Here is a 27239-nt window from a genome sequence, read left to right as displayed (position 1 = left end):
TGGAGTAGGGGAGAGTTTTGACTACGAAGGGGCATGAGGAGACATTTCGGAGGGAATGGAAGTGCTCGGTGTCTCTATTCTGTGATGGCTACACAACCATATACAGTGGTCAAAACTCATCAAACTGAACACATAAAAAGGGTGAATTTTACTCCTTGTAAATTACACCTTTAAAAATATATATATTGCTCCAGTGTGATGGCAAAGGGGCTTCATAACCCAGACTCCCTGAAATTGGGCAGACTTTCATCCCCAGTCAACCGAGCTGAATATGTCCAGTTGTTCTTCTCAATGTTCCAAATTCATCCATCCCAGCTTCCCTTGGGTAGAATAAACAAAGGAGTGGTGTGCTTAGGAGAATGCCTCCTCCTGAAGACCAAAGGAGCAGGGAAAAGGCATTCTCGTCTAACATTATTCCTGGTCCATCCAATGCTAAACTTCCAAATAGCACACTGAAGTTTCCTATTCTCGTTGCTGCTAAATGTCATGAAGACAGACTCCTGAGCCGAAATTAAAAATAGTCCTTGGATTTTACCCTCACGGGTAAGGTGACCACTTGGGAAGGGGAGAGTCTGAAGTCTTGCTCTACACCTTACCAGCACTGCCAACCTGTCCCTACCCTCCCGGGAAAGTCATAGCAGCTACCTCACGGGCTCGTGGCAAAGAATAAACAAGAAATCCATATAAAGTACTTCGGACACTGCCTTGCCATAATAAACTCTTGCCATAACAAACTCTTGCCATAACTATTTTTTATTTTCCATCATTCAAACATATGGCATCTCAGAAACAACCTAAGTGTCCATCGATGGACGAATGGATAAAGAGAATGTGGTGTACATATATGTACAGATACATATACAATGGGATATTATTCAGCTATAAAAAAGAAGGAAATCCTGCCATTTGCAACAACATGTATGGATTTTGAGGGCATTAGGCTAGGTAAAATAAATCAGACAGAGAAAGACAACGTATGATCTCACTTATATGTAGATTCTAAAAAATCCAAGAACAAAAAACAAACTCATAGATACAGAGATCAGATTAGTGATTGCCAGCAATGGGGAATTGGGGGTGGGCGAAATTGATGAAGTTGATCAAAAGGTACAAATTTCCAGTTATAAAATAAATAAACCCTGTAGATATAATGTACAGCATGGTGACTGTGGTTAATAATATTATATTGTATATTTGAAAGTTCCTAAGAGAGTAAATCTTTAAAGATCTCATCGCTAGGAAAAGAAACAATTTGTAACTATGTGTGGTGCTGGATGTTAACTAAACTTACTGTGGTGATCATTTCACTATATATATATATATATATATATATATATATATATATAGAATCATTTTGTTGAACATCTGAAACTAATATAATGTTATATGTCAATTATATCTCAATTTTTTAAAAAAAAAAAGAACACACAAAAACAAAGATATAGTGTCTCTCTTATGCCAACTAGTTTTCAGGAAAGTGTGCAAATTGAAGTCAGCACAGTCCAGAGGCATGGAGGTGGTGAAGCAAACACAGCAGATGTTTTGCTGCTATGGTCTGTCGTCCTGGTTGTCGCTCTGTGCAGGTTCCCACTTTGCCTCTCTTTTCTGTCTGTACTCCAGTGGGGATGGAGGCAGCCATGCCCAGCCTTGCTGAGATCTGCTCCAGGGCTGACAGGCTCCATCCTGTGCCTGTCGACTCTTAAGCTCCCAAGCCATCTCATATCATCCTGTTAGCCTCCGCTTTCCAAGATTCTAGGATTACTTAACATTTTAAAGACAGCACCAGTTCTCTGGTGTTTCCTAAACAATCGTAGGATGGTATGACAGGTTTGTTAGTCAAAGCCAGAAAGTGGAACACCTGGCACCAGCATCGCCCATTCTTGACGTGTTGTGGAACTGCAGACCAGCTCCGCACGGTCTTTTTTCAGAGAACACACAGACCCACAGACAGGCACATAATGAGCCTGGGTCTTCTCGGAATTTCTGTAACAAGTCATCGGAGAGCTCCCCTTGCATTCTGAAAATCCCACTGAAGAATCTTGACAGCCTCATAAAATTACATTTCAAAACTTTTAGTACACAATATAGCAATCTGTGGGTAAAGTGCTTTTAAGACATTTTTGACTTATCTAAAGTATGCTTATTTTTGGTTAAAAGGCCTCAAGGGCAAATGGAGCTGCATGTTGTCAATCACTCTCTTATTTTTTTATCCAAGATGATAAAAATTTCTCGGTTTTCCCAAAATAGTTTTGGAATAAATGATACGACGTGAGGAATTTGCTTCAAAACATACAAAATGCAGGGGTGGGGGGAAAGGGAGGATGAGTGAATGGGGTGTCCATGAAACAGTATTCCCCTTGGGTAACCGTTGAGCTGCATGGTAGGGACACGGGAACTCATTGTCCATTTGATCTCTACTCTTGTATATGTTTGAAATTTTGTGATTTGTTTTTTTGCTGAGGAAGATTGGCCCTGAGCTAACATCTGTTGCCAATCTTCCTCTATTTTATGTGAGTCGCCACCACAGCATGGCTTGACGAGCAGTGCTAGGTCTGTGCCCAGGCTCCGAATGTGCAAATCCCCAGGCCGCTGAAGCAGAGTGCACAAATTTAACAATTAAGCCATGGGCTGGCCCCTGAAATTCTGCAATTTTTAGAAAATTCCTTATGATTTAAAATTCCAGAAGTGCTGTTTTGGACATAGGTGTGAGGATCAAGTATTATGATCTGGGATAATACTATATTGTCAACTCTCAATTGTCCACAATAATGGGTATTTGTGCATATGAGAAATACTGCAGCGTCTCCTCCATGTGAAATTAGGAATCAGGTCTTGGTGAGAGAGTCTTAGAAATAATACAGGGGACCTGAGTTCTGATTTTAGCATCGTATATAAAAGTGACCTTTGGGCAAGTCACTTCTCCTTACAGAATCCATTTTCTCATCCACAAAATGGGGAAAGCAGGCTGATGCCCTCTGAGGCTGCTTCCTTCCCTAACGACATGAAATTGCCACTGGAGCGTGAGCTCCGTGCACATCTGGACCCTGTCACCCCCTTTGAACTCCTTATCTCCAGGACCTGGGGCAGTACTTGGCACATGGTAGGGATCGATGACATTTGTTCATTCAGTGAGTGGGTGAATTGCCTTTTTTAAAATATGCAAACTACTTTTCTCACAAGAATTCATATCTTTTCCTACAATGAAAGCAGATTCAGTTCAGAAACCAGATTGAGTCTCTTGTTGACCTCACCTTGAAAAGCTAGGAAAGTGGTGACAGACATCACTTCCATTTATATCATCCTCATTATCGTAACCAAAAGGGAGTTGAGGGAGAGTTGACAGTTTGACCCCTAAAACTCTGCCCACAGCCCTTCAGGGCTCCTACCACCCCCAGGATAAATACCAGAACCTTCCATGGCCAGCAGATCCCTGCCTGGTCCACACACATCCTCCTTCTAGGCACATGCAGTGCTTTGCTCCTTTCAATGCCCTTCTTTCAAAATCATCGTCTTCTACCTCAGGGCCTTTGCACAGGGCACTTTGCCTATTCCTGTTTCATATTTCAGGTCAGATGTCATTTCTTTAGGCAAGCCCTCCCTGACCCATAGTCTCAACTAGGTTGCCCTTTACATTTCCTTCAGAACACTCTCCAGACTTTACTGAATTTATCAAATGTTCTTATCTGTCCTTAATATGATATAAATAAGAAACAACTTCATTTTTCTCTCGTCACTTCTTCTAGTCAGATTCTGTTGGCTCTTTCTTCCCTGCCCTTTCATGACATCTCAGGCAAATTCCTTAGCTTTCTGATCACTTTCAGTTACACGAACAATCTCATTAGTCAATTGTGACTCATTTTCAGATATTAAAAAATCAAAACTTCAATTTCACATCCAAAACAAAGCTTGTTTCCTTTCCATGGCTTCAGCTCAGGATATGCTATGCTTTTCCACTCCTCCCCCATCTCCTACCCCTCCTTCCACTTTGGGTGTGTCTAGAGTCAGATCAGAGGGTAGGAGAATTAGAAAAACATGGCCAAAGTAATTTTACTTAACAGACGCTGCTTGCCTGATTCTCTCCTGGCACACACAGGTGTACCCCGGGTCTTCAAATGCTGGCTTTCTCTGGTTGAACACATTCCCAGGGTCGTCAGAGGCTTTCTGAGGGGCCTCCACACTGTACAGTTCCCTGATGTATGCGGTTCACTCCTTGGCTGATGCCTTGCGTTGCTTCCATACCAGCCTCAACTTCTGTACTCAGAGATGTAAACTCAACTGCTTCTTACTGGCTTCCTTATTCTAGGAGGATTCCTTCCGGGTTCAAGAGGTGCCATCTAGATGGCCAATCCCAGCTGCCATCCTCAGTACCACCTGCCTCTTAGGAAACTCATATGTCCTTGTCTCTCCAATAGCTACCCCTTCACTGCTCTCTCTTCCCCAGACAGTCTTCTGTCTTGAGAATTCTCTAGTTTCTATGATCACGTAAGATGTCAAACTCCAGGGGTGAAATCAAGCTCCTCCATGACTTGTTTATCACATTTCTCTGATCCCACGCTGAAAGGCTTTCAGTTTCAGCTCAGTTAACATCCAACTAGAGAACAAGATAAACAGCTTCTTTCTTGCAGACACCTCTAATACTATCAGTGATCTCTTAGGGTCCTTGCCACTTGGCTTGCCATTCCTACTAGTCATTCCTCCCTTCCTTCCCTCATAGCGAGGGAAGGGTGATAGCCTCAGCACTCCCTTATCAGCTAATAGCTCTCTATCTTGATGGTTCTCTTCAACCATTAATCCTTTTTGAACTTCTGGTTTTCTCTCATGTGACTTGAAAGTGAACAATGGTCAGTGTCAGATCCAGCTGGTTTTTAGAAAATATTAAATGGATGTGTGGGCACTGATTGCCCATTATTCTCTAATGGGTCCCAACTGAAGGTCCAAGATGATGGGAGGTTTCAATTAACATCCTGTTAAACATGGATCCATTATTATTTGATGAATATCTGTCTTCCCCACTGGACTTTTCCTCTATAAGAGCTCTATATTTGCCCTTCATTGATATAAGATCAAGCATTCAGCATCTAGCATATAGTAATAGCTCAATAAATATGTGATGACATAATGAATAAAAGAACAGGATGAAAGCAGGAGAAAACCAGATTTGTATCACTAAAATTGTTTTGGAAGGACTAACAAATGGGGCATCATTTCAGCAAGAATAGATACGGCAAAGATTCCCAAAGCCTGGCTACCCATCAGAATTACTCATAGGGCTTTTGAAAAATATAAATGCCTAGACCTAATCCACTGGTATGCTGATTCAATAGACCTAGTTGAGAATGAGTGAGCTAAGATGCAGGAGAGAGGTCCAAGCAATGTGCTAGGAGAGTTTGAGGGAAGATAAGGCTACACCTGGTTGAGAGCATCAGGGAGACTTTCTGGAGAAACCGATGCATACAGAGGCCAAATGTGAACACACGAAGAAAGAGGTATGGGAAGGACCTGGCTAGCAGGGAGTTGCAAGCCAGAGGAGATGATATACGGAAGACACTGAGGCCAGAAAGAGGAGATTAGATTCCTGACAGAACCCAGAGCAATGGGGAAGAGGAGGAGGAGTCAGCTACGCATTCCACCTGTCTGCAAGCTGTTTGGATGCAGGAACCTGCTCTTGTAAAGTTAGCAACACCCTAGGGAGGTGCATGATACAGTGGTTAGGTGGGCCAGTTGTGGATCGGACTGCCTAAATTCCTCGTCTATAAAAGGAGGATGATAAAATTGCTCACCACGGAGGTTATGGAGAGGATTAAAGGAGGTAATGATGTAAGATAATAACTTAGCACATAAGTGCTCATTATATATCGGCTAGAATCTTCATTTGTAAATAATTCTACTATCTAGCAAAATGGCTTATACATATTACCAGCAGTGTGCTGTCAGCTTAGACCCCCTAGAAGAGCCAATTCTGCACATACCCTCCCAACTTTGCATTCATCGAAGGTGAGGTTGGTGGCTTGAAATTGGCCACAATGGGAGTATTTACACCAAGGAAATTGACAAAGCTACAAATCCAAACCTTTTTTTGAGAGCTGATTTACTAGCACATTGTTGGATGCTCTGTGAATATTGATTGGATTGGTCTAGATTGAACTGAATTCATTTGAAAAGTGAGTTAAGGCTACAGGGAAACAAAAGCACAAGCTGAGAGGAAAACATTACCTTCCTTGGAAAGACAGAATAAAACCTTGGGCTTGGTGTGAGTGGCAGGTAAAAATGGAATTGGATTTTTTACTCTAAGCTAATTCTCCTTTCAGAATATTTTTTCTACGACCATTTTTCATCACTGTCTCTAAAATAAGTGTGAAAATAACTGAATGAAATAGGCACTAACAAGCTTTAGGAACAGCTGAGGTATGAATGCTCAAGGAAACACTTTGAAAGGTTTGTTCTCTCTGTGAAGAATAATAAATCCAGAAAGAAATAGATTATAATAAGTTATCCGAGATGAAAAAGAACACAGAAAAAAATCAAGTATTGCAGGACAGAAAAAATACCACGGTACCTTAATAATACAAGAAACCTTATCATCAAACATTAAAGGGAAATTAAGGAGGTTGTGAATGACACAGAAAAAGCAAATATGATACCCATAAATTGTATCAACGCTTGGCCAAGTTAAGGCAGAAAAAATAAGTATACCTCTATCTCTTTTGGAGGTCAGCAAACTCCATTTCTAAGCTCGTTGACAGAGATTGTGCTATTCCAAGGAAGAGAATGAGAAAAGCCCATTAAGAAGAAGTCATCACTTGTATATAAATAAATGAACATATCCAAAGGCTGGCACACCTGAAATTAAGCTTGTAAGGACTGGGATTCTAGTTCAGCCTTTTCAAAGACTTCAATGTGGAGCATGGGGAGATTCCTTTAAGTCAAATGGTCAAGGCTGTCTCACACATGACAGAGGGTTGCTCTGTGATGTTACCTTAGGAGTGAACTAACGAAAGCATTGAGCCTCAGTGACCCGCCTTGTGGGTTCAAGTTCAAATACAGTCATGCCATTTTTTTCTCTCAATTACTGGTTAGGATCTCATTTGCTTTTATTAGCAGGAAGACTACTCAAGATCTAAATCCTCCCCTTTATGAATGATCTAAGAATTCTAAGGGCTTGCTTGGTTCAAAAGGGGTCTTTCCTACTTTCAACCCAGGTAGAAAGTGAAAAGCAAAACCTTGGATTGTCCACTCTCCCCGTTGCTTTAGCTGCCACTAAATGGTGACACTGTTGAACAATAGTTGTACACAGTCCAGGAGATGCTTGCCCATTTGTATAGGAAGTCCTGGCTTGGCCAGTGTTGCCCCCTTACTAAGCTTCAAAACAATGACCCTTTTAATTCACCATCATGTGTCCAACCACTGCCCCCCAAAGGATATCTGCTGTGACATAAAGACTGAAAGCAGACAAACTCATCCTCATTCATAAAGTGTACCAAAACCAGTCATCCCAAAACCCTTTAGGCCTTTTGGCCCAGACTCTCACTTACCTCCTGGACAATTCCATTCTGTGGTCTACAGTGTCCTCTCTTCACAGCAGGCTTTGGACCAGGCCAGCCCTGTAGTCCATAACTAAGTTCCCTAAATTTTCATCATGGAGAGAAGGAGCTGGATCCTTGGTTCCTTCCTTCCCACAAGGCCCTGGATGCTTTAAGCAAATAATCTCAATTGCTCTATAGTCAAGGGTCCCTGGAGGAAAACCTTCACCAAGCCACTACCAAGTGCCTCATTTTATGTACAGCCCTGAAAGAGTCACTTGAGTGACTTCTCTCAATAGCAACAAAATATCTCCTTCGAGGTAACTTGTATCTCCACCTGCACACAAGTGTAGAAATGTATAAAAGTGGTTGATGTCATTTTTTTAAATTTCATCTCATCAGGCATAAGCACTTTGTTAGAGAATATTAAGAACTATGCGAAAACCTAGAAATAACCAAGGATTACCATTTTATTTCAAGGATCAGAAAACAAACCCAGAGACTCTATCTGATTAAGATCCTACTTTAATTTAGCAAAAAACTGTGCCTTGCTTCTATGCTCAAGGCATTGTCTGTGCTACCCTATGATGACATTTCGGTTTTGTTGGCCAACAAATTCAAAAGATCATTTCCTCCAGATGGGAGGGTGGATAGCTAAGGGAAGCTAAAGCTTATCGGAATGGGGACCCACCAATTTTCTTGGTCAAATATGTGATCAGGGTCCACTTCCCTAACTTTGGAAATATTTCTTCCACTTAGCACTCTCAATTGCTTGAGAAGAATGGTGGGGAAAGCAAGATAAAAGCATGATTTCCATAAATGACATCATGAATTATATATTGCTGTTGCTAAGGAGATATAAGTCATGCATATCAGAAGGAAACAAAGAAATTGATTGCATCGAGGATGAGTCGTCACAAGGTTTGGAGAACCATTCTGCCTCTTGAATTGTTATGATCAGATCTCTACAGCAACAAAGATGTATTAGTCTACTAAAAATACCCAATCATTTATCCATTCAGCAGAGAACAAAGAAAGCATCAGTGCAGTACTCAGAACCCTCCTTTGTCTGGCAGCATGTAGGATGAGGGGCCATTTTCCAGATATACTTACCAATGGGGACACCTTTTTTGTTATTCCATGAGACACCACCCAATGTCCGGAATCTGAAGATTCTACCTTAAAAATTCTCAAATAGGAAATGATTCCTTTCTCTAAGTTAACAACTAATTTCCATTCAGTGAGTAATTTCTTTCCCAAAACATCCACTCAGTGGAAAACAAATGAAGAGGGGAAAAATTAAGTAAACAAATCTGAAAAAGAGGGCACGACACACAGAGATGGAGGTGCCTCTCAACTTAACAAAGAAAGCAGGCACTTAAGGTTTATCTCAAACAAAACTGTGATTTTGACCCGCCCCTGATTGAGCCTCACCCGATGAATGACTTCCAGGGCCTCTGGCTCTTTGGGACTAAAGGAGAAAATTATTTTTAGCACAACTATTTGGAAACCTCTGAGAACTTGGATCGGTTTTTCTGTCTGGTACCAAAGCAAGTTTTTCGCTGAGCTCTCATGAAAGATCCTCAGTCTCTTGTGGATTTAGAATCCTGGAGCAACCCACCAACCCAGAGCAAGGTATGGTGTTTACTCTTTTTTTAGCACTTTGGCAAATGTAGATGCAATGGCCCGTTTCATTACGGGAGCTTCTGAGTTTGTTAAACAGACAGCTCTGTAAGAAGAATCCATGAAACTGAAGATCTGGGTTCAAATCTCTGATCTGACGCTCGCTTTGTGGCCATAGACAAGTTACCTAGCTTCTCTGGACATTGGTTCCCTGTCCAACCTGCCACAAAAGGGTCTTTAGGAGGATGATATGGACTTAACATTGCTGTAGACTATAAAATGTTCGACAAACGTCAGTATTTGTTACTGTTATGCCATCATAGCACTTTACATAAAGCAGCCAAAGCTTTATATGTTGGTAAAAACAAATATCGATGAATAAACATTTTTCTCTGTTCAACCTTTGTTGGGCCTCTACTGCAGGCTCAGTCTTTGTCCTAAATGTTGTGGACACAGTTGATATTTTGGTGGAGAAAAAGCGAGTAAACAGCTACAACACAATACGGGTGTGTTGTCTTGCAGGGTGAGTAGTGATAGGAGAAGGGAAGATATTTCATGGCCAACAGGAGAAGCGGTTCTGAGGAGGATAATTGGAGCCCCAGAGGCAGAGCCGAGGAAGCATAAAACAGAAGGAATGGGATGTGAACACCTAAGGTCCCCATCCTGTCTTGCTCACGGTGCCACTCCCAGTGCAGTTAGAGAAGGACAAAGCCAGCTATTGCGAAATCTCCTCCTCTGCAGGCCAAGGATTTGTCTCGTTTTGGCTGCCCTGGTTACCTATCCTCTTCCTAATGATTTCCAGGCAAAACACATATTCAACTTGAATTAATAATCAAGTCCAGCCCTTTGTAATGAAGTAATGTTACAGTTTCCCTTACATGACGTATGGGAAAACTCAAGAACTCACTTCAGATTCTGCCTGTGCCATTTCTATGGCTGTGTGAACTTGAGCCATCAGAGTCTCAATTTTCTTATCTGTAAAGTGAGGATAATAGCACCTACTTCATAAAAGTGGTGTGGGGATTAAGTAAAGACATCTTTAAAACACTTAGCACAGTAATAAGAATACTGGCATGCTCCCTCCATCCCAATTCATTTTTTATTTTCTTATTTAACTTTTCTTATTGTGATAAAACATACTTAACATAAAATTTACCATTTTTAAGTATACAGTTGTGTGACATTTGTACATTCACATTGTTGTACACCCATCACACCACCATCCATCTCCAGAACTTTTGCACCTTCCCCAATGAAACTCTACATACATTAAACACCACATCCTCATTCTTTCCCCCCACTAGCCCCTGACAACCACCACTGTATTTTCTGTCTCTAAAATTTTGACTGTTCTGGATATATCATATTGTAGAATCATACAGTATTTGTCCTTTTGTAACTGGCTTACTTCACTTGGCACAGAGTCTTTAAGATTCATCCACGTTGCAGTATGTGTCAAAATTTCCTCCCTTTTTAAGGTTGAACAATATTCTATTGTATGTATATGCCATATTTTGTTTACCCATTCATCTGTTGATGGACACTTGGGTTGATTCCACCTTTTGGCACCTGTGAGTGATGCTGCTAGGAACATAAGTGTACAAAAATCTGATTGAGTCCATGCCTTTACCTCTTTTGAGTATATACTCAGAAGTGGAATTGCTGGATCATATGGTAGTTCTATATTAAATTTTTTGAGGAATCATCATACTGTTTTTCACAGCAGCTACATCATTTTACATTTCTACTAACTATATTTTTAATTTTTTACACCTTTATTGAGATATAATTGACACATAGCATTGTGTAAGTTTAAGATGTACAATGTGAAACTTTGATACACATATGTATTGCAAAATGATAACCACAGTAAGATTGGTTAACACGTCCACCACCTCACGTAACTGTCTTTTTTGTGTGCATAGTGAGAACATTTAAGATCAGGTTTCGAGTATTTAATATAGCATTGTTAATTATAGACACCATGCTGTACATTAGATCCCCAAAATTTATTCATCTTATAACTGGTCATTTATATCCTTTGACCAACATCTCCCCATTTCCCCCACCCTCCAGCCTCTGGTAACTGCCATTCTACTCTATCGCTATGAGTTAAACATTTTAGATTCCACGTATGAGTGAGATTTGTCTTTCTCTGTCTGACTTATTTCACTTAGCATAGTGCCCTCAGGGTTCATCTATGTTGTCACCAATGGCAGAATTTCTTTCCTTTTTATGGTGGAATAATATTCCACTGTATATATATATATACGTGTATATATATATATATATATACCGCATTTTCTTCATTCATTCGTCTGTCAATGGACACTTGGATTGCTTCCATGTCTTTGCTATTGTGCATAATGTTGCAATGAGCACAGGAGTGCAGGTGTCTCCTTGAGGTAACGATTTTCTTTCCTTTGGATGTATATTCAGAAGTGGGATTGCTGGATCATATAATAGTCCTATTTTTAATTCCTTGAGGGAACCCCGTACTGTTTTCCATAGCCACTGTATAAATTTACGTTGCCACCAACAGTGCACGGGGTTCCCTTTTCTCCACACCCTCACCAACACTGGTTATTTCTTGTCTTTTTGATAATAGCCATTCCAGTAGGTGTGAGGTGGTATCTCATTGTGGTTTTGACTTGCATTTCCCTGACAATTAGTGATGCTGAGCACCTTTTCATATACCTGATGGTCATTTGTATGTCTTCTTTGGAAAATGTCTGTTCAGATCTTTATATATTTTGGATATTGACCCCTTATCAGATATACAGTTTGTAAATATTTTCTCCCATTTCATAAGTTACCTTTTCATTTTGTTGATTGTTTTCTTTGCTGTGTAGAAGCTTTTTAGTTTGATGTAGTCCCACTTGTTTACTTTGCTTTTGTTGTTTGCGCTTTTGTGTTGTATCCAAAAAGTTGTTGCCAAGACCAATGTCAAGGAGCATTTTCCCTATGTTTTCTTCTAGAGATTTAATGGTTCCAGCTCTTACACTTAAGTCTTTAATCCATTTCGTGTTTTATTTTTTGAGTGGTATAAGATGGGGCTCCAATCTAATTCTTTTACCTGTGAATATACAGTTTTCCCAACACCATTTACTGAAGAGACTATCCTTTACCCACTGAGTATTCTTAGCTCCCTTGTCAAATATTAGTTGACCATATATGAAGGGGTTTATTTTACTTTGAAAATAAAGAAAAAACATGCTATTTACAAAGAAATCTTGATGTGTGGACATATTTTCTAGAAGTTCATTCTTTGCACTGAATTATTCAGTATTTTTCCAAGTGTTTTCCATGGCTAGTTTAGCAAAAATAAATGTTCTGTGATTAAAAAAAAATTATGAAACAGTATATAATACACTCGTGCCTTACAGACTCAAAATATACATTAACATGAAGGCTCTGAAATCTACTGCATCACAAAGTAAATTTTGTAATAAGTGTTTTAAAAACTAAAAACCTATTACTTTGTAATCCTTAGAGAAGAATTGGCTAGATGGCCATTTACAATTAACATCCAGGACCAATCTGTGCAAGATTAACAGTATGTCCAGAACTTTGATTTTCTGACTCTAAAGGAGCACTACGGTGGAAAAAATGCCTTTTAGCACACGTTCTGCATAAATTTGCACAATTCCATGCGATCCTTCAAAGTGTTTTGTATGGGGAGTGACTGCTAATGTGTAAGAGGTTTCTTTTTGTAGTTTTGAAAATGTTCTAAAATTAGATTATGGTGTACACTGAGTTGTATATTTTTAAATGGCCAATTTTATGCTGCATAAATTAAATCTCAATAAAGCTGTGAAAAAATATCTTAATGTTTATAAAACCATGACCCACATAGTTCCATCCCAGCCAAAATAACCAAATTCATTGCAAACCAGGGACAAGGGGTGAGGCACGAATTATTCAATATGAGGCGTTGAAAATATAAAGTTGAATCTCTATCTCACACTTTTTATCAAAATTAAATTCTAATGGGTCAAATTTCTAGTGTGAAGAAATGAAACAATGAAAGAACTGAAAGAAAAGTGGGATGATTCCTTTTATTATCTTGAAGGGAGGAAGGCCTTTTAAACACAATAAATTGAACCTCAAAAAATGTTTTCATGATAAAGATATTTTTTAAATACACAGACAAAGGGAAAAAACAAAAAAAAAGCTATATGTTGCTCATTTCATAAAACATGTGCAGAGAACATATATGTGCGTGTGTGTGTATGTATATATCTCCATATGTATATATGGGTATTCATTGAAGTATTGTTTATAATAGCACAAGAATGAAATATCCCAAACATCCACGAATAAGAGACTGGTTAAATACAACTCATTTGTACAATGGATACTCTATAGCCACTAAAAAAGAATGAGGCAGCTCCATATGTACTGATATGGAAAGATCACCAAAGTGAAAAAGCAAGGTGCAGAAAGCTGCATACAGCATGCCAACATGGGGAAGGAGGATACACAAGAAACTAGCACCAGCGGTTGCCTCTAGAGTGGGAAACTGGATGTCTAGAAGACTGGGAGGAAAGAGAGAAGGTTTACTTTTTATTACATACTCTGTTTTTTTAACTTTATGAATGTGCATGTTCTCTCTGTACAAAAAATATTTAAAATATTTTAAATACTCTAGACTATGCAAAATTAAAACAACTCAAATCTTTTATTTGTATTTCCCAAACACTCCAACAGGGACCCATAGACTTCAGGAAGATTTCTTTAAATCCTCTCTTTCCTCTTTCTCTTATAATCTTCTCATATTCCATAATTTCTCCCTAGTTTTTTTTCCTCCAAAACCACACTTCCCCCCACCAAAATCTACTCCTCAGCCCCCAGCCTGAGTTTTTTGTGGCAGACACTGTTCTAGGTGGTGGAAGACATCAATGCCTAAGACAAAGATCTCTGCCGTCATGGAGCTCACAGTCTATCACATGGAGACATGCAATATAAAGAAAGCATAATAGAGATGAGAACAATCTAGTGAGTTAGAGGGTGATGAGTACCACGGAGAGCAGGAAAAAATAGAGCAGAATGAGGGAGGGTCAGGAGGTAGGAGAAGGTGGATCACAATGTTAAATCAGGTGGTAAGAGTTGGCTTCAGTGAGAGGGTGCCATTTGAGCAAAGTCTTAAAGAAGGAGGTGAGGGAGTGAGACATGCAGACATTTTGGGGAACAGAATTCTAGACAGAGGGAAGAGACAGTGTGAAGGCCCTAAGGCAGAGCATTCCTAGTGTCTTTGAGGAACAACAAGAAACCCAGTGTGACCAGGGCTGAGAAAGTAGGAAGGAGAGTAGTGAAAGATGAAGTCAAGGAAGTAAGGAGGGTGGGTGCCCAATCAATAGGGCCTTGTAGACCCTGCAGCACGAGGCTTTTGATTTTTAAGTGAAATGGAGAACCGCTACAGGGAGATGCCACAGTAGTTTCCCATTATAATCCACACTCTCTTATCATTCTGATAAACTGAGTCCCAAGACTTGCTTGGGCACTCACTACCATGCCATCATTGTGCATCAGCAACCACAACATATTGTTCCTCAATTCTGATGAGGGTCGTTAGTGGAAAATCATTCTGAATGCCCTTCAGAAAATTCTACCTGGGGATACTTCCAGCATTTAGACCACTGTACAAACGATATCCTTATGCCTTTGTCAATGAAATGCAAATGATTTGTTCAGTGAATGCATCTGTTTCAGTTGCTTTAATTTATTCCTTCTTTGAGCACCTTTTTGCCTGACTTGTGAAAATATTAATATCCTTTCTTTCAAGAAAATCTTTAAAATTTCTGCTTCCTTTATCCACCATGACCTGGATCCTTAGCACACACTCCTTCATGGACTGATCCCCGACTATTGGCATGTTTGTGTTTCCAGCATCTCCATCACGGTGTCTGAGACGTCACTGCCCTAAGCTCCTTGTCTCCAGATAATTTCAAGCCCCTCCTAGAACCAGCTCCTGCATCTCATCCCATGTCTAGTTAAAAGTCTTCTTATGAGTGTCTTCTGTGAACATGGTCTCCTCTTTCAAATCCCTTCTCAAAGCCTCCTCTAATCAGGGAGAACAACCAGCAATTTAATCACGACATCTTATTTAACTGTGGCGGGGGGATGGATGGAATGTGCTTCCCATTTCCTTTCATCTGAGGTGCTTTGGAAAGGCTGATATCTTTGTCAGATCTGGTGGGCTTTTCAGACAGGGCCTTAATCCCCGTTGAGCAATAGGATCAGTAACATTGAGCTTGTGTTGCATTACAAGTCAAGCAGATAGAGCATGGCAAAAACGATCTCCTTGATTTTTTTAGGGGGGATGAGGGGCACTGGTAACATGAAGATTTGGTCAAAGACGTAGAGCCCAGATTTGGATAAGTTGCTTCAGTTTTTTACCAACAAGATTTCTAGGAATCAGACTTATTTCAAAGCACAAGTGCATGCTGTGTTTTTCTCAGTTCGTCATTCCTGTGCTCTGGCAAATTTCTGCATCTAATTCCAAGATGTTGCAATTTCCCCATGGGTACCGTAAAAGTGGTACAGTGTGCCTGGTTAGTTTTCTATTGTGATTGTCAAAAAAAAAAAAAAACAAAGGAACTCCATCTGATTGCTTTTCTCGCATTTTATGATTATTTCCTTTGGGTGAGTATATGCCAGGCATATAACATTAAGCATTGTGCAGATTTCTTCTTAAAGCATAGGTCCAACTCTCCAAAAACTACTCATTTACACCACCCCAGAACCATGTGTATACCTTCTCCCATACAAGAAACTGCTAATCCTAAGGACAATTTAGCCTAGAAAATAAGGTATCCCCAGCCTACATTGCCCATCCCTCAGCTTACACGCCAAATGCCATGCTAATAAATTATCCATCATTCTCAGCTGCCAGGCTTTGTGGAGAGAAAACCCAAGTCCTGTTAGATGAAGAGACCTGTTGTCTGCTTCACTCGGAGCACCTGGCACCATGCACAGTTTAATTTCACTCAGCCCTTTAATTGAGCCCCAGTGCTAACAGCTTAATGGGACACCACAGCATTATATCCTGCAGATTTTAAATTAAAGTTTAAGACCACCACCCCTCAGGACATGCACAGTACTCCAATTAACACTAATTGGCATTACACATGATTATCAAGTGAAAAACATGGTTTTCCTGAAAATGGCACTTCCTTTCTCATCCTTTAAAAAGCCCATAAATTCTGAGAAAATGACGATGGATGCATGCAAAGATTAAATATAAGGATGTCTAGCACGATGCTTATATTGGCAAAAAACTGGAAACAAATGTGTCTATCGGGGAATTGTGTACACAAAGGATAATAGAGACAAATGCAACTATTTTTTTAATGTTACGAATAATTTTTGACGTGGGAAGATGTTCATGCTATATTGTTAAGTGAAAAAAGTTAAAGAAGTGCAGGAATGATATGATATCACTTTTCTCCATAGCGTAGAGAAAAAGGCCAGAAGGATGTATATATCAAAATGTAGAGAGTAATTATCTCCAAGAGGTGAGAATAACATGATGTTTATCTTATCATTTGATCACTAATTTTCTACAAAAAAACGCATTCTTTGGCAAAAAGAAAATTTTGTTTTCAAAGTCCGTCATTGATTCCTGCAGGAAAAAAATGTAATAAAGGGATTTATTTTGAAATTTTTTTAATCAACCCTTCATCTCCACCAACTTTTGTGTGGGACACTGAGAACGCTCTATCAATGATGTGTTAATAGTTTCCAATGGAATTATGAGCATAAACAGGGTTTTTATACATGCATGGAAGGGTGAGCACTGGAGTGAATTATTGCAAATGCCCATTCTTGTGTTCCATTATGCCAAAGCCCCCACCTGAAAGGGTGCATTTATGTCCGTGTGTTTCTCTTCCAGAGCCAAAGATGTTTGTCTTGCTCTATGTTACAAGTTTTGCCATTTGTGCAAGTGGACAACCTCGGGGTAGTCAATTCAAAGGAGACAGCTACTCCCCAAGATATATCTGTAGCATTCCTGGCTTACCTGGACCTCCAGGCCCCCCTGGAGCAAACGGTTCTCCCGGGCCCCATGGTCGGATCGGCCTTCCGGGACGAGATGGTAGAGACGGCAGGAAAGGAGAGAAAGGTGAAAAGGGGGCTGCAGGTAATGAACTATGAAGTTCCATAAAACACCCCTCTTTCGCCCCTACCTGAAAACTCCCTTTCTTTTTTGCTTTTTCTAATGAGAATTACTCCTTAAATCCCTTCTCTGCTTCACCTTCATCGATCATAACCATTTATTGCCACCCTTACTATGCTTCAGAATCTGCTCTGAATTCTTTATCTGCCTTCTTATTTCACTGTAATGGCAACTCTCTCAGGTGGACAGTGTCACGTGATATGGATGAGGACACAGAACAATAGCATGGTTCAATGAATTACTGAACGTGGACGTGCACTGCTTGTGATGGGCAGTGCTGAATCCAAGCATCTGCTGCCCAGGCCCACTGGGGTCTTCCAGCTTCAGGAGATGGCTGGATGTGCTAGGGCATGGACGGACAGACAGACAGATGGACAGGAGGGGAGATGGACAAATGAAGTAGAGGCAGAAATTAGGAGCCAAAAGCGTAAGTGCCATCCTGCTCTGCACTAATATCCTGAGCAAAGATACATAAAGAGCTTATAGATTTTATTTTCCACAGATGAAATTACTACAGTACTGTAAAGTCAACCTTTCCTAGCTCATCTCTTTCCCACCTGTCCTGTGGCAACTCAAGAGTAGATTTCTTACAGCTCTTCACAGCAACGCAATTGTTCCCCAATCCTTCAGTAATTTTCACTTTTTTTCCCACAAATAAATTGGCCCAGGAAGCTTGCCAGATTCTGCAATCCTTCAGAGTAAACTCAATTGAAATTCTAGAGAGGCTGTGTTAACACTAAAAGAGGAAGGGATTTGGAATCAATCTTTGAAAACAAGTTTCTGAGTGTAAAAGTTGGCACAAAGGATGGGAAGAAAAAAATCAATGGATCTTAGAAATATGTCTTTATCTAGTTATTGCTCCTGCTTTACTGATGTTATGTGATCTTAGAAATATGTCTTTATCTAGTTATTGCTCCTGCTTTACTGATGTTATGTGAAACAGTATCATAATATATATTCAAATTATTGGATAATAATTTATTTCTGAGTCTGTCGTGCAGAAAATATTTGGCATATCAGTAGCTATCAATCTATGAACGCTGTTCAACATTATATAAAGAATCTTTAGGTAAACGTTCAACGTCAGGTAAAGAACCTTTAATTTGGAGCCCAAATCTTATCTTTCAAAGGCTTCTATATGGTAACACCAGTGAACACAACTTACTGCTGTGTTATGATCATAAATATCCTTGAAGTCCTGTAATGACACCAGCACTATAGTTAGATGTTACTGGCCCTTTCAGTTTACTGTGTCCAGAAGCAATAATTTAGTGGTTACACAAACATGCATCAGAGTCAGACTCAGGCTCAAATCTTGGTTCCTTCAATTACTCAGTATCCTTGGGCAAATAGCCTCTTTGAGGCTCAGTTTCCTCATTTGTTAAAAGTGTGATTGTGAAGATTAAGGACAATAATACATGTAAAACACTCAATAGAATAACTGCCATGTGGTAAGCATTCAGTAAATATTAGCTATTATTTCTTATTACATTGTAACCTGAAAACAATGACTCATAACTAAGGTAGTTCCAGTGCTACCTAAAGATATGGGTAGGGAGGCCAGCCTGGTGGTGTAGAGGTTAAGTTCACGCGCTCCACTTCAGCGGCCCAGGGTTCACAGGTTCCAATCCCAGACGTGGACCTACACATTGCCTCTCGAGCCATGCTGTGGTGGCATCCCACATGCAAAATAGAGGAAGATTAGCACAGATGTTAGCTCAGGGACAATCTTTCTCACCAAAAAAAAAAAGATGTGGATATGCATTGAGATTAAATCAAATGTTCATAATTGCTACAAATTTAACCATATATAAGGCCAGATATATTCCCCGTATTCATCAATCCATTCATTCTTCTGTCTACCCATGCAGTATTCATTCAACAAGCTTTTTGTGCACTGTGGGATGGCCCTCCTGTGCACTGTAGGACATTTAGTAGCATCCCACTAGACGCTAGTGGCACCCCCACCAATTGTGACAACCAAAAATGCCTCCAGACATTGCCAACTCTCTCTTGGTGGACAGTGCAAAATTGCCCGTGGTTGAGAAAACTGTTTTAGACACAGAGAATGCGAACATGAATAAGACATTGCCCTTGCCTTGATAAGCAAGCATTTGGGTGTGGAGAACTAATAGGGAAATATATAATTATAATGTCATCATCATCGTAATAATAATAACCACTTATTAAGAACCTACTTTGTGTCAGGAATTTTACATTTAGTAGTTCATATCCACCATAACCCTCTTAGCAATAATTATAATCAGCAATAATAATAATGTTACAAGCGGAAAAATTGAGATTCAAAAATAAAATGACTTTCCCAAACTAAGATTATTTCAATCCAGTTTATACATATACACGTGTAAGGATATATAACAGTTAAGAAAAGTAAGAATGCCTTTGTGATCAATGAAGAGGAGCGCACTTCATTTACAAACATTAAGAACAGAGTCCTGGGGCTTTGAGGATAAGCTTTTAATGGGGCTGGAACTGGACACACGATGGCTGGGAGCTTCTGTTCCCTGTTTCCACCTTAGTGACACCACAAATGTCTTCTCATGCGCACTACATCCACTCCAACCAAGTGCAGGCAAAATCGAGTATATTTTTCGTCCAACTTCCCTACCCTAAATTACAAATACAGAGTTTATTATACTGGATTGTAAATTTTTTAGTAAAAATATCTGTCTCCCTCACTGGTCTATAGCAATTACTGTTGTGGCAATTTATTAACATTTAATTTAATCTTAATGCACATCCATACAAATATCTTCAAGAAACGCTAGAAGCACCTCATGAAACAGATCACGCGCTCTAGGTTATTATATAGCTTTCACTATTCATAAACTTAGTTATGACTCATATTTGCAGATCACAATGTTATAAGTAAAACAGCTAACTTGAGGGTGGGGCAGGTGTCATTCGTGTCCATGTTCCACCCAGCCCTTAACACAGTGCCTGGCATACAGTGGATGGTCAATCAATATTAGATGCTTTAGATTTATGCATACGTGTTCATACCCATAAATCCATGGATGGATAGATGGATGGATGGATGGATGGACGGATGGATGGATGGATGGATAGAAGAAAGAAAAGGCATTGAAGAAGAAATCTTTCTAAGCCTATTTCATGGAGAACTAAGAAAAAATTCCTTCTCTCCAAGCATCAGCATCTAAGCATAGCCTAACTCTTACTCCATAATTCTCTTCTCTACCCAAGCATACGTCTGGCTGAATAGGGAGAGGGAGAATGATTTTCCCTTCTTTCCATTCTTCACTAATTGTTCCTTAACATGGGGGTAAATCTTTCATGCAAACAGGAAGAATTACTGTAAATTATTACAGCTAGTCCCTGATTATCTAACTCCCAGCAGTTCGGAATATTCAATAACTATAGAAAATCCAAATCTTGAGATTATAAAGATCTTTTCATGACTAGCATTGTGAACTTGCATCTCAGTATTTATAGTTTTGTCTCAAAGAATTCTCAAGAGGATGAGACCTCAAGCAATCTATTCCAACACCTCCAGTTCAGGGACTGGGAAACTAAAGTCAGAGATGAAGCTCCTTCAGATTCACCTAACTAAACCATCGCTGAACTAGGATTTTATCCCTGGTCTGCTGAGTCGCTGTTTACTGCTTTTCCTACTAGGTTGGGAGTGGATTTAAATCCAACTTCTTCATACTACAAATGGAGCATTTGAAACACAGACAAGAAGTGACTTACACAAAGTCATAGAGGCAGGAGGATTTGAGTACATAGTGAATTTTAATGGTCAAAATTGTTACTGATGCCAAAATGTCTTTTTTATTGATGCATCAAAGGTCACTGGTGAAGACAGCAAAAGTTAAGCTCCTATTGAAGATAAAATAACAGTTTAGAAGTTGTAGTCCTTGATTAAAAAGTTAAGCGAACAGTAAAATAGTATTCCTACTCCATTTTCACCAAAAAGAAACAAACATTGAAAGATCAGACTATTGTGGCCTTATTTCAAGAAATAAATACCAGAGTGTATTCTGGCTGGGACCAGCAGAATTTCAATTTAACAAGAGCCATCTAAAGCTAGAGGACGGTCCTGTGATCAGTAATAACGCTGATCCTCGTCACCAAAAAAGGGTTGCATTCATCATTAGCATCTTCTGTGCCTCATAACTCGTTAAACTACCTCTTTCAAAAATTATTAAAACAAAATACTTGACGTTTTAAGGGTAAAGCTTAAATTCTCCTCAAATTTACATTATCCAGGGCACTTCATTGCTAAATTTGCCAAACAACTGAAAAAATGATCAAACTGATACATTGATGTGTGTGTAATATTCAAGTAAATTATATTAAAGCACTATCAAGACAAAAAGGCTTAGCTTGATAAAAAAATCTTGAGAACAAATACGTAGTTAAGAGTGAAAGTGCACAATATATCCGAAATACATTTTCCGTGACTACAAAAAGTGCGTTACAAATTATCAATAATTTGGATACTTTTTTAGGAAGTATCATTATGCAAGCACTATTTATGGAATGGATTCAGCCCTAAAATTGAATGACATTTTTAATGTTATTAGGTCATTGTTATCACATCTATGGTTTAAACATTACATGGATGTTGCTTATCACTTTCGACCCATAATCACAATTTCTCTGCATTTAGCCTATGGTTGATCTGTAGATACAATGATTTAGACAAATGGAAAATATTTCTTTATGGTGATTCTGAATTTGTTGAAATCCTTTCACAGCTATTATGTCTTTTCTCTGTGTAAGGAGACCCAGAGAAATTAAGAGACTTGGCTAAAATGATACAACCATTTAGCTGCAGAGCCAAACAGAATTTAGGATTCTTGATCCAGCCCCAAAGGTAAGAGGCATTTTGATGAAGAGGAGGCATCATTAGGTTAAGACTTGGATTCCAGTCCTAGCCTTGCTACAGAAGCAAGTTTCTTCACCTGTCCAGGACTCGGTATTCTCCTCCAAAAACGAGCCACTGCACAGTAGTGGCAGTCACTGTCATTTGGTTATTGTAGCATATCAAGCCCTCACTATGTGCCAGGTGCATTTACCATTTACACTTTAGCCACTGCCCTGGGAGATTTCAGGCTCCAGAATCAGGCAAGCATAAGTTCAGATCCTAGCTCCATCACTCGCCAGCTCTCTTTCCTTAAGCAAACTAACTTCTCCATGGCTCAGTTTCCTTATCTACAATGGAAGTAATAATAATTTCTAGTTCGTAAACTTGTTGCAAGACTTAAAGAAGATAAAGCATGTAAATAAAGCAATGTCCCTGATACATAACAAATGTTCAATAAATATGAGCTAATCTAATTTTGATTAATTCTTTTATTATTAATACTAATGGAAGTACAATGTGGAATGAGACTACATAGCCTCTAAGGATTTGTCTGGATCTGTCTGCACTCATGACCCCATTCTGGGAAACAGTATCATCATTGACTTCCTCCTATAGTGATGAGCGTCTGTATGTGAGTAATTTAGTGGTAGATGATCCATCCTCAAAATGACAGTTAATTATTTGAAATTAGTCAGGATTGAATGACATCTTACATACAGAAAAAGTTTCCTGAAATTCTGACGAAAATTTTCTATTTCCATTATAGTGCATCAGTGATTTTTTTTAAAAAATTCATTATTTAGTAGTATACTGTTGAAAGTTGACTGAAAAGACAAATTTAGGGTGTGCTTAGACTATGTGGGCATGCTGTTTGTGACTCTATTTAGAGGAACTATTAATCAAACTATAAACTCTTTTTAAAGGTTTGAGAGGTAAGACTGGACCACTGGGCCTTGCTGGAGAGAAAGGGGACCAAGGAGAGACTGGGAAGAAAGGTCCCATGGGACCAGAGGGAGAAAAAGGAGAAATAGGTCCAGTTGGGCCTCCTGGACCAAAGGGAGACAGAGGAGAGCAAGGGGACCCAGGGATGCCTGGAGTTTGTAAATGTGGAAGCATCGTGCTCAAATCTGCCTTTTCTGTTGGCATCACAACCAGCTACCCAGAAGAAAGGCTACCAATTATCTTTAACAAGGTCCTCTTCAATGAGGGAGAGCACTACAACCCTGCAACAGGGAAGTTCATCTGTGCTTTCCCAGGGATCTATTACTTTTCTTATGATATCACATTGGCAAATAAGCATCTGGCAATTGGGTTGGTACATAATGGGCAGTACCGGATAAAGACCTTCGACGCCAACACAGGGAACCATGATGTGGCTTCGGGGTCCACAGTCATCTATCTACAGCCAGAAGACGAGGTCTGGCTGGAGATCTTCTTCACTGACCAGAACGGCCTCTTCTCAGACCCAGGTTGGGCAGACAGCTTGTTCTCTGGATTTCTTCTGTACGTTGACACAGATTATCTAGATTCCATATCAGAAGACGATGAGCTGTGATCAGGACTGTTGACCTGAATGTTTCAAGATCCTTGAGGCAGACACTTTGATTTAATCTGGGGCCCTGGAATTTAGAATAAGCAGAAGTGAGATCCAAAGAGATTCCCACTCAGATTCCAGAGCATTTACAAACAGTTCTAGCAGAATCTATTAAAACAAGATGAACCACCAAATAGTTGAAACCACATCAAAATGAATTATATAAAACAATAACCCCAGATATGAATTCTATTCAATGCGATGTTCATAAATATTTAACAAATTAAAGACAATGTTAACAAATTTCCTATTAAATTCCCTGAGTGGTAAAACCAGCTGGCAATGATATTGTCTCATTAAATCTTCAAAAAATTACATTTTTTCTCGTTATTTAAGAGAATCATAAAGTCCCAGACAAAGTCTTTGATAATTCTCAAAAGGCTGTAGTAAGCCAAAAACCAAAGGTAAGAGATGCTGAGTAATTTCGAGCAAGCTAGAGTGAAGTGATATTTTTTAATGTTTTATTATTCATTCCTTCATACTTGTATATATTCACTCAACAACTCTTTACTGAGCCTGTATGAACCAGACACTATGATGCTGGGTCAGATTTAATGAGTTAAGACAAAATCCCTACTTTCACACAGGCTAGTGTGTGATGAGCATATACCACAATGCAGTATGATAAGCGCCATGGCAAAAAGATTGACTCAATGCTGGAGGTACATAGGACCTGCTATTCCTGGGGGTAGGGGCCAGTGAAGGTTTTACACAGGGGGGAACACTAGGCATGCTAAAGTGTGTGTGTCTAAGTAGCTGGGAAAGATGCAAAGGAAACAAGGAATTCGCCAGCTGCATTTTCCCCATCCCATCCTCAAAACACCATCTGTATTTGCCATCAGGAAGGGGGGAAAAGCTGAGAGATAGAGGAGGCCTGGGATGGGTGTTGGCAATGGAGAGAAACAAGTTGCTGAGACCAGCCAGTAGCTTATTCTCCTAAATCCTTTATCATGATAGTTTCCCAGGACAGATATTCGTCCTCTTAGTTTTCTCACAAATAGGAACACTGCTTTACATTGTATCAAGACATTGTGTCTCACGGATTTCCTACGTATTTAGTCAAAATAAAGCAAAGCATAAGTCTACTGATTTACAAGTGAGCTGATAGGAGGAATGAACAGGAGGAGAAGGGAGACAGCCCAAATGCCTGAGCAAAGAGCTGTCCCTCCAAGACTCACCCTTCTCTTTGTCCCACTTCTCTTAGTGTCAGCATCTTGCTCCCCCTGAACTGTAATTCCTCAGGTAATCTCATCCATAATTCTTTTGTCTGCCCCTCCCTTGGCTAATAGTAATAGTATTCCCTGATTCTCTCACTTTGGTATCTTCTAATCCTCCTTTTCATGCATTCCTCTCTCTGCTCATTCACTTAAGAAATATTTCTTAAGGCCTCCTATGTGTGAATCACTATACTGGATTCTGTGAAGGTGGGTGAACACTAAGATGAATATGGCATAGCCTCTGCCATCAAATTTCTAAGGATACAAGAAAGGAAATGACATGCATACACACACACACAAAATACCTATAATTCTGGAAATGAGCATGCTAAAATATGCTAAGTGTTAAAGTGCAGATAGAGACAAAATGCTGTGAAAGGAATGCTGATGTGGAAATGCTTATGCCCAAATTAGGAGATGAGAGAGGAGAGCTAGGGAAGTCTTCTCTGCCTCCTGGGCCTTAAGCGATAAATGGGACTTGAAGAGGCCCGAGTCGGGGAAAGGGCACTTCAGACGGAGGTAATAATGAGGACAAAGCATGAAGGTGAGAACGGAGACCCAGAAAAGGAATCCATGGGCCATATTTAGAAGAGCCTCAAATACCAGCCTGGGTATTAGGAACTTTATTCATAGGAAGGTGTGGAGCCCCTGTGTCTTGCTGAGCTGGGTGCTGCCATGATCAGAGGTGAAATTCACAATAATCAAGCAGCTCTGTGTAAGGCAATGCTTGCTTCTCCCATCTTGCAGACTATCTTGCTTCCATCATCTTTCTCTGCCTGCCATGCTTTGTCCTCTTGTTGCTCTCATTCTGAGTCGAGATGTAGGTCTGTGAGACCAAGGGCAATGAAGATGAAATAAAGAAGAGAAACCAAAGGTGGTTTGAGATAGTCACCTGCCTCTAGATAACAGCTGAACCTGGAATTCCAGGCTATGAAGCTTAATAAACAGCCAACAGAAGAAGCCAACCTGAGGAACATCAAAATATGGGCCCTTTGAAGACAGTAGGATTTGCTGGAGAAACTGGAAATGGAGAAGTTATTGCAGATGGTCATGACCCACAAGATTGTCATATAATTTAAATTTTCTTCTGATCATCATCCATTAATGTATTCTCTTTCTTTTTTGGACATTGTTTACTTACTTATCTTTCAAATGTTTCTTTCATTACAAAGCCTATTTTGAGCAGCCTTTTTAAACAGAAGTTTCCTTAGCTGGTTCTAGGTCCGGAGATGAATTTTAATTTGAAATAAGTGGTGGGATGGAGATGAGGATCAGAGAACTAAAGTGGGAAAGGAAAAGCTATTTTGGTATTAAAATGATAAACTCTTAAGCAAATGCAGGTGTCTTTTATTCCTAAAAGAAAATAACAGACACAATTTATGCACCATGGTGGATATCTGTGTAAAGGAAGTAGAAGAACGATTTTGGTTTAAAAGATTGTAAGTCTCATTCCAGTCATTCTTTGGAAGGGCTGACTTGTAATGAATATGTATTAAGAAATATTTACTGACTGTATACCATCTTGTTCCAGAAGGATTTAAAACCACTTACAAAGATAGACAAAATACAGAAAGAACACATTAGTAAGAAACAAGTATGAAGAAAAGGACACACACACAAAAAAAAACAAATAAAAACAGAGACTGAGGTTAATACAAAACTGTGTGTGCGTGACCTTGCGTGTACCTGTGTCACACACTTAGAGAACACGTGTGTTTCATTTCACCTGTGCATGCAAAAGGGCACTCCCAGCTCATTCATCATTGTGAGTGATGTTGTTTGTGGTGAAAAAAAGATTCCATAAGCTCTGAATATGCTTTTTCTGTGCCACTCTGTGAAAAAGATCAGGGACATAAATACATTTTAGATGTTAGCTACTTGTTGTTTTATGCCTTCCTCTCTCTCACCTCCTGTAGCTCCACTTTCAGTAAATGGCATCACTACCCACTCTGTTACCAAAGCCAAAACTTAAGGTACATTCTAGATGTCTTCCTTCCCTTCCTCACTGAACTTTTCTTGAACTCTTATGGTTGTAGCCCCTCCATGTACGTCTCTGAGTCATTGCACCTTTCCATTCCTAATGCCAAGGTTCCACTCCTATACTCATCATCACTTCTCTGGAAGAGTTAAAAAAACTTTAACTGACTCTTTCCTCCAGCCACAACCTTCCAACCCGTTCTCCACACTGAGTTGGATCTATCTTTCTAAAGTAGAAATGTGGTCATTTCACTCCACAGCTTCAAGCCAAGCAGTGGCC

At 39.6% G+C, this 27239-nt stretch overlaps 1 protein-coding gene across 4 annotated transcripts in view; it reads left to right on the top strand.

Annotated features, from left to right (window-relative positions):
- Positions 1–26317, top strand: part of C1QTNF7 (C1q and TNF related 7) — a 101700-nt gene extending 75383 nt beyond the window's left edge. For 3 of the 4 annotated variants that reach the window (XM_070506213.1, XM_014851817.3, XM_014851820.3), the window contains exons 2-3: positions 17038–17283; positions 23095–26317. In XM_070506213.1, coding sequence (XP_070362314.1) covers positions 17046–17283; positions 23095–23726 — 870 coding nt within the window. In that variant the 5' untranslated portion in view covers positions 17038–17045 and the 3' untranslated portion in view covers positions 23727–26317. Of the gene's footprint in view, positions 1–8847; positions 9156–17037; positions 17284–23094 lie in introns of those variants that run through there. The other variant, XM_014851818.3, reaches the window with a different exon arrangement.
- The last annotated feature ends 922 nt before the right edge of the window (positions 26318–27239 follow it).

The sequence above is a fragment of the Equus asinus genome, chromosome 3, assembly GCF_041296235.1.
Source record: "Equus asinus isolate D_3611 breed Donkey chromosome 3, EquAss-T2T_v2, whole genome shotgun sequence".
Classification (NCBI taxonomy): domain Eukaryota; kingdom Metazoa; phylum Chordata; class Mammalia; order Perissodactyla; family Equidae; genus Equus; species Equus asinus.
The sequence above is the reverse complement of the archived record's forward strand: the minus strand, read 5'-3'. Positions and strand labels throughout refer to the sequence as shown.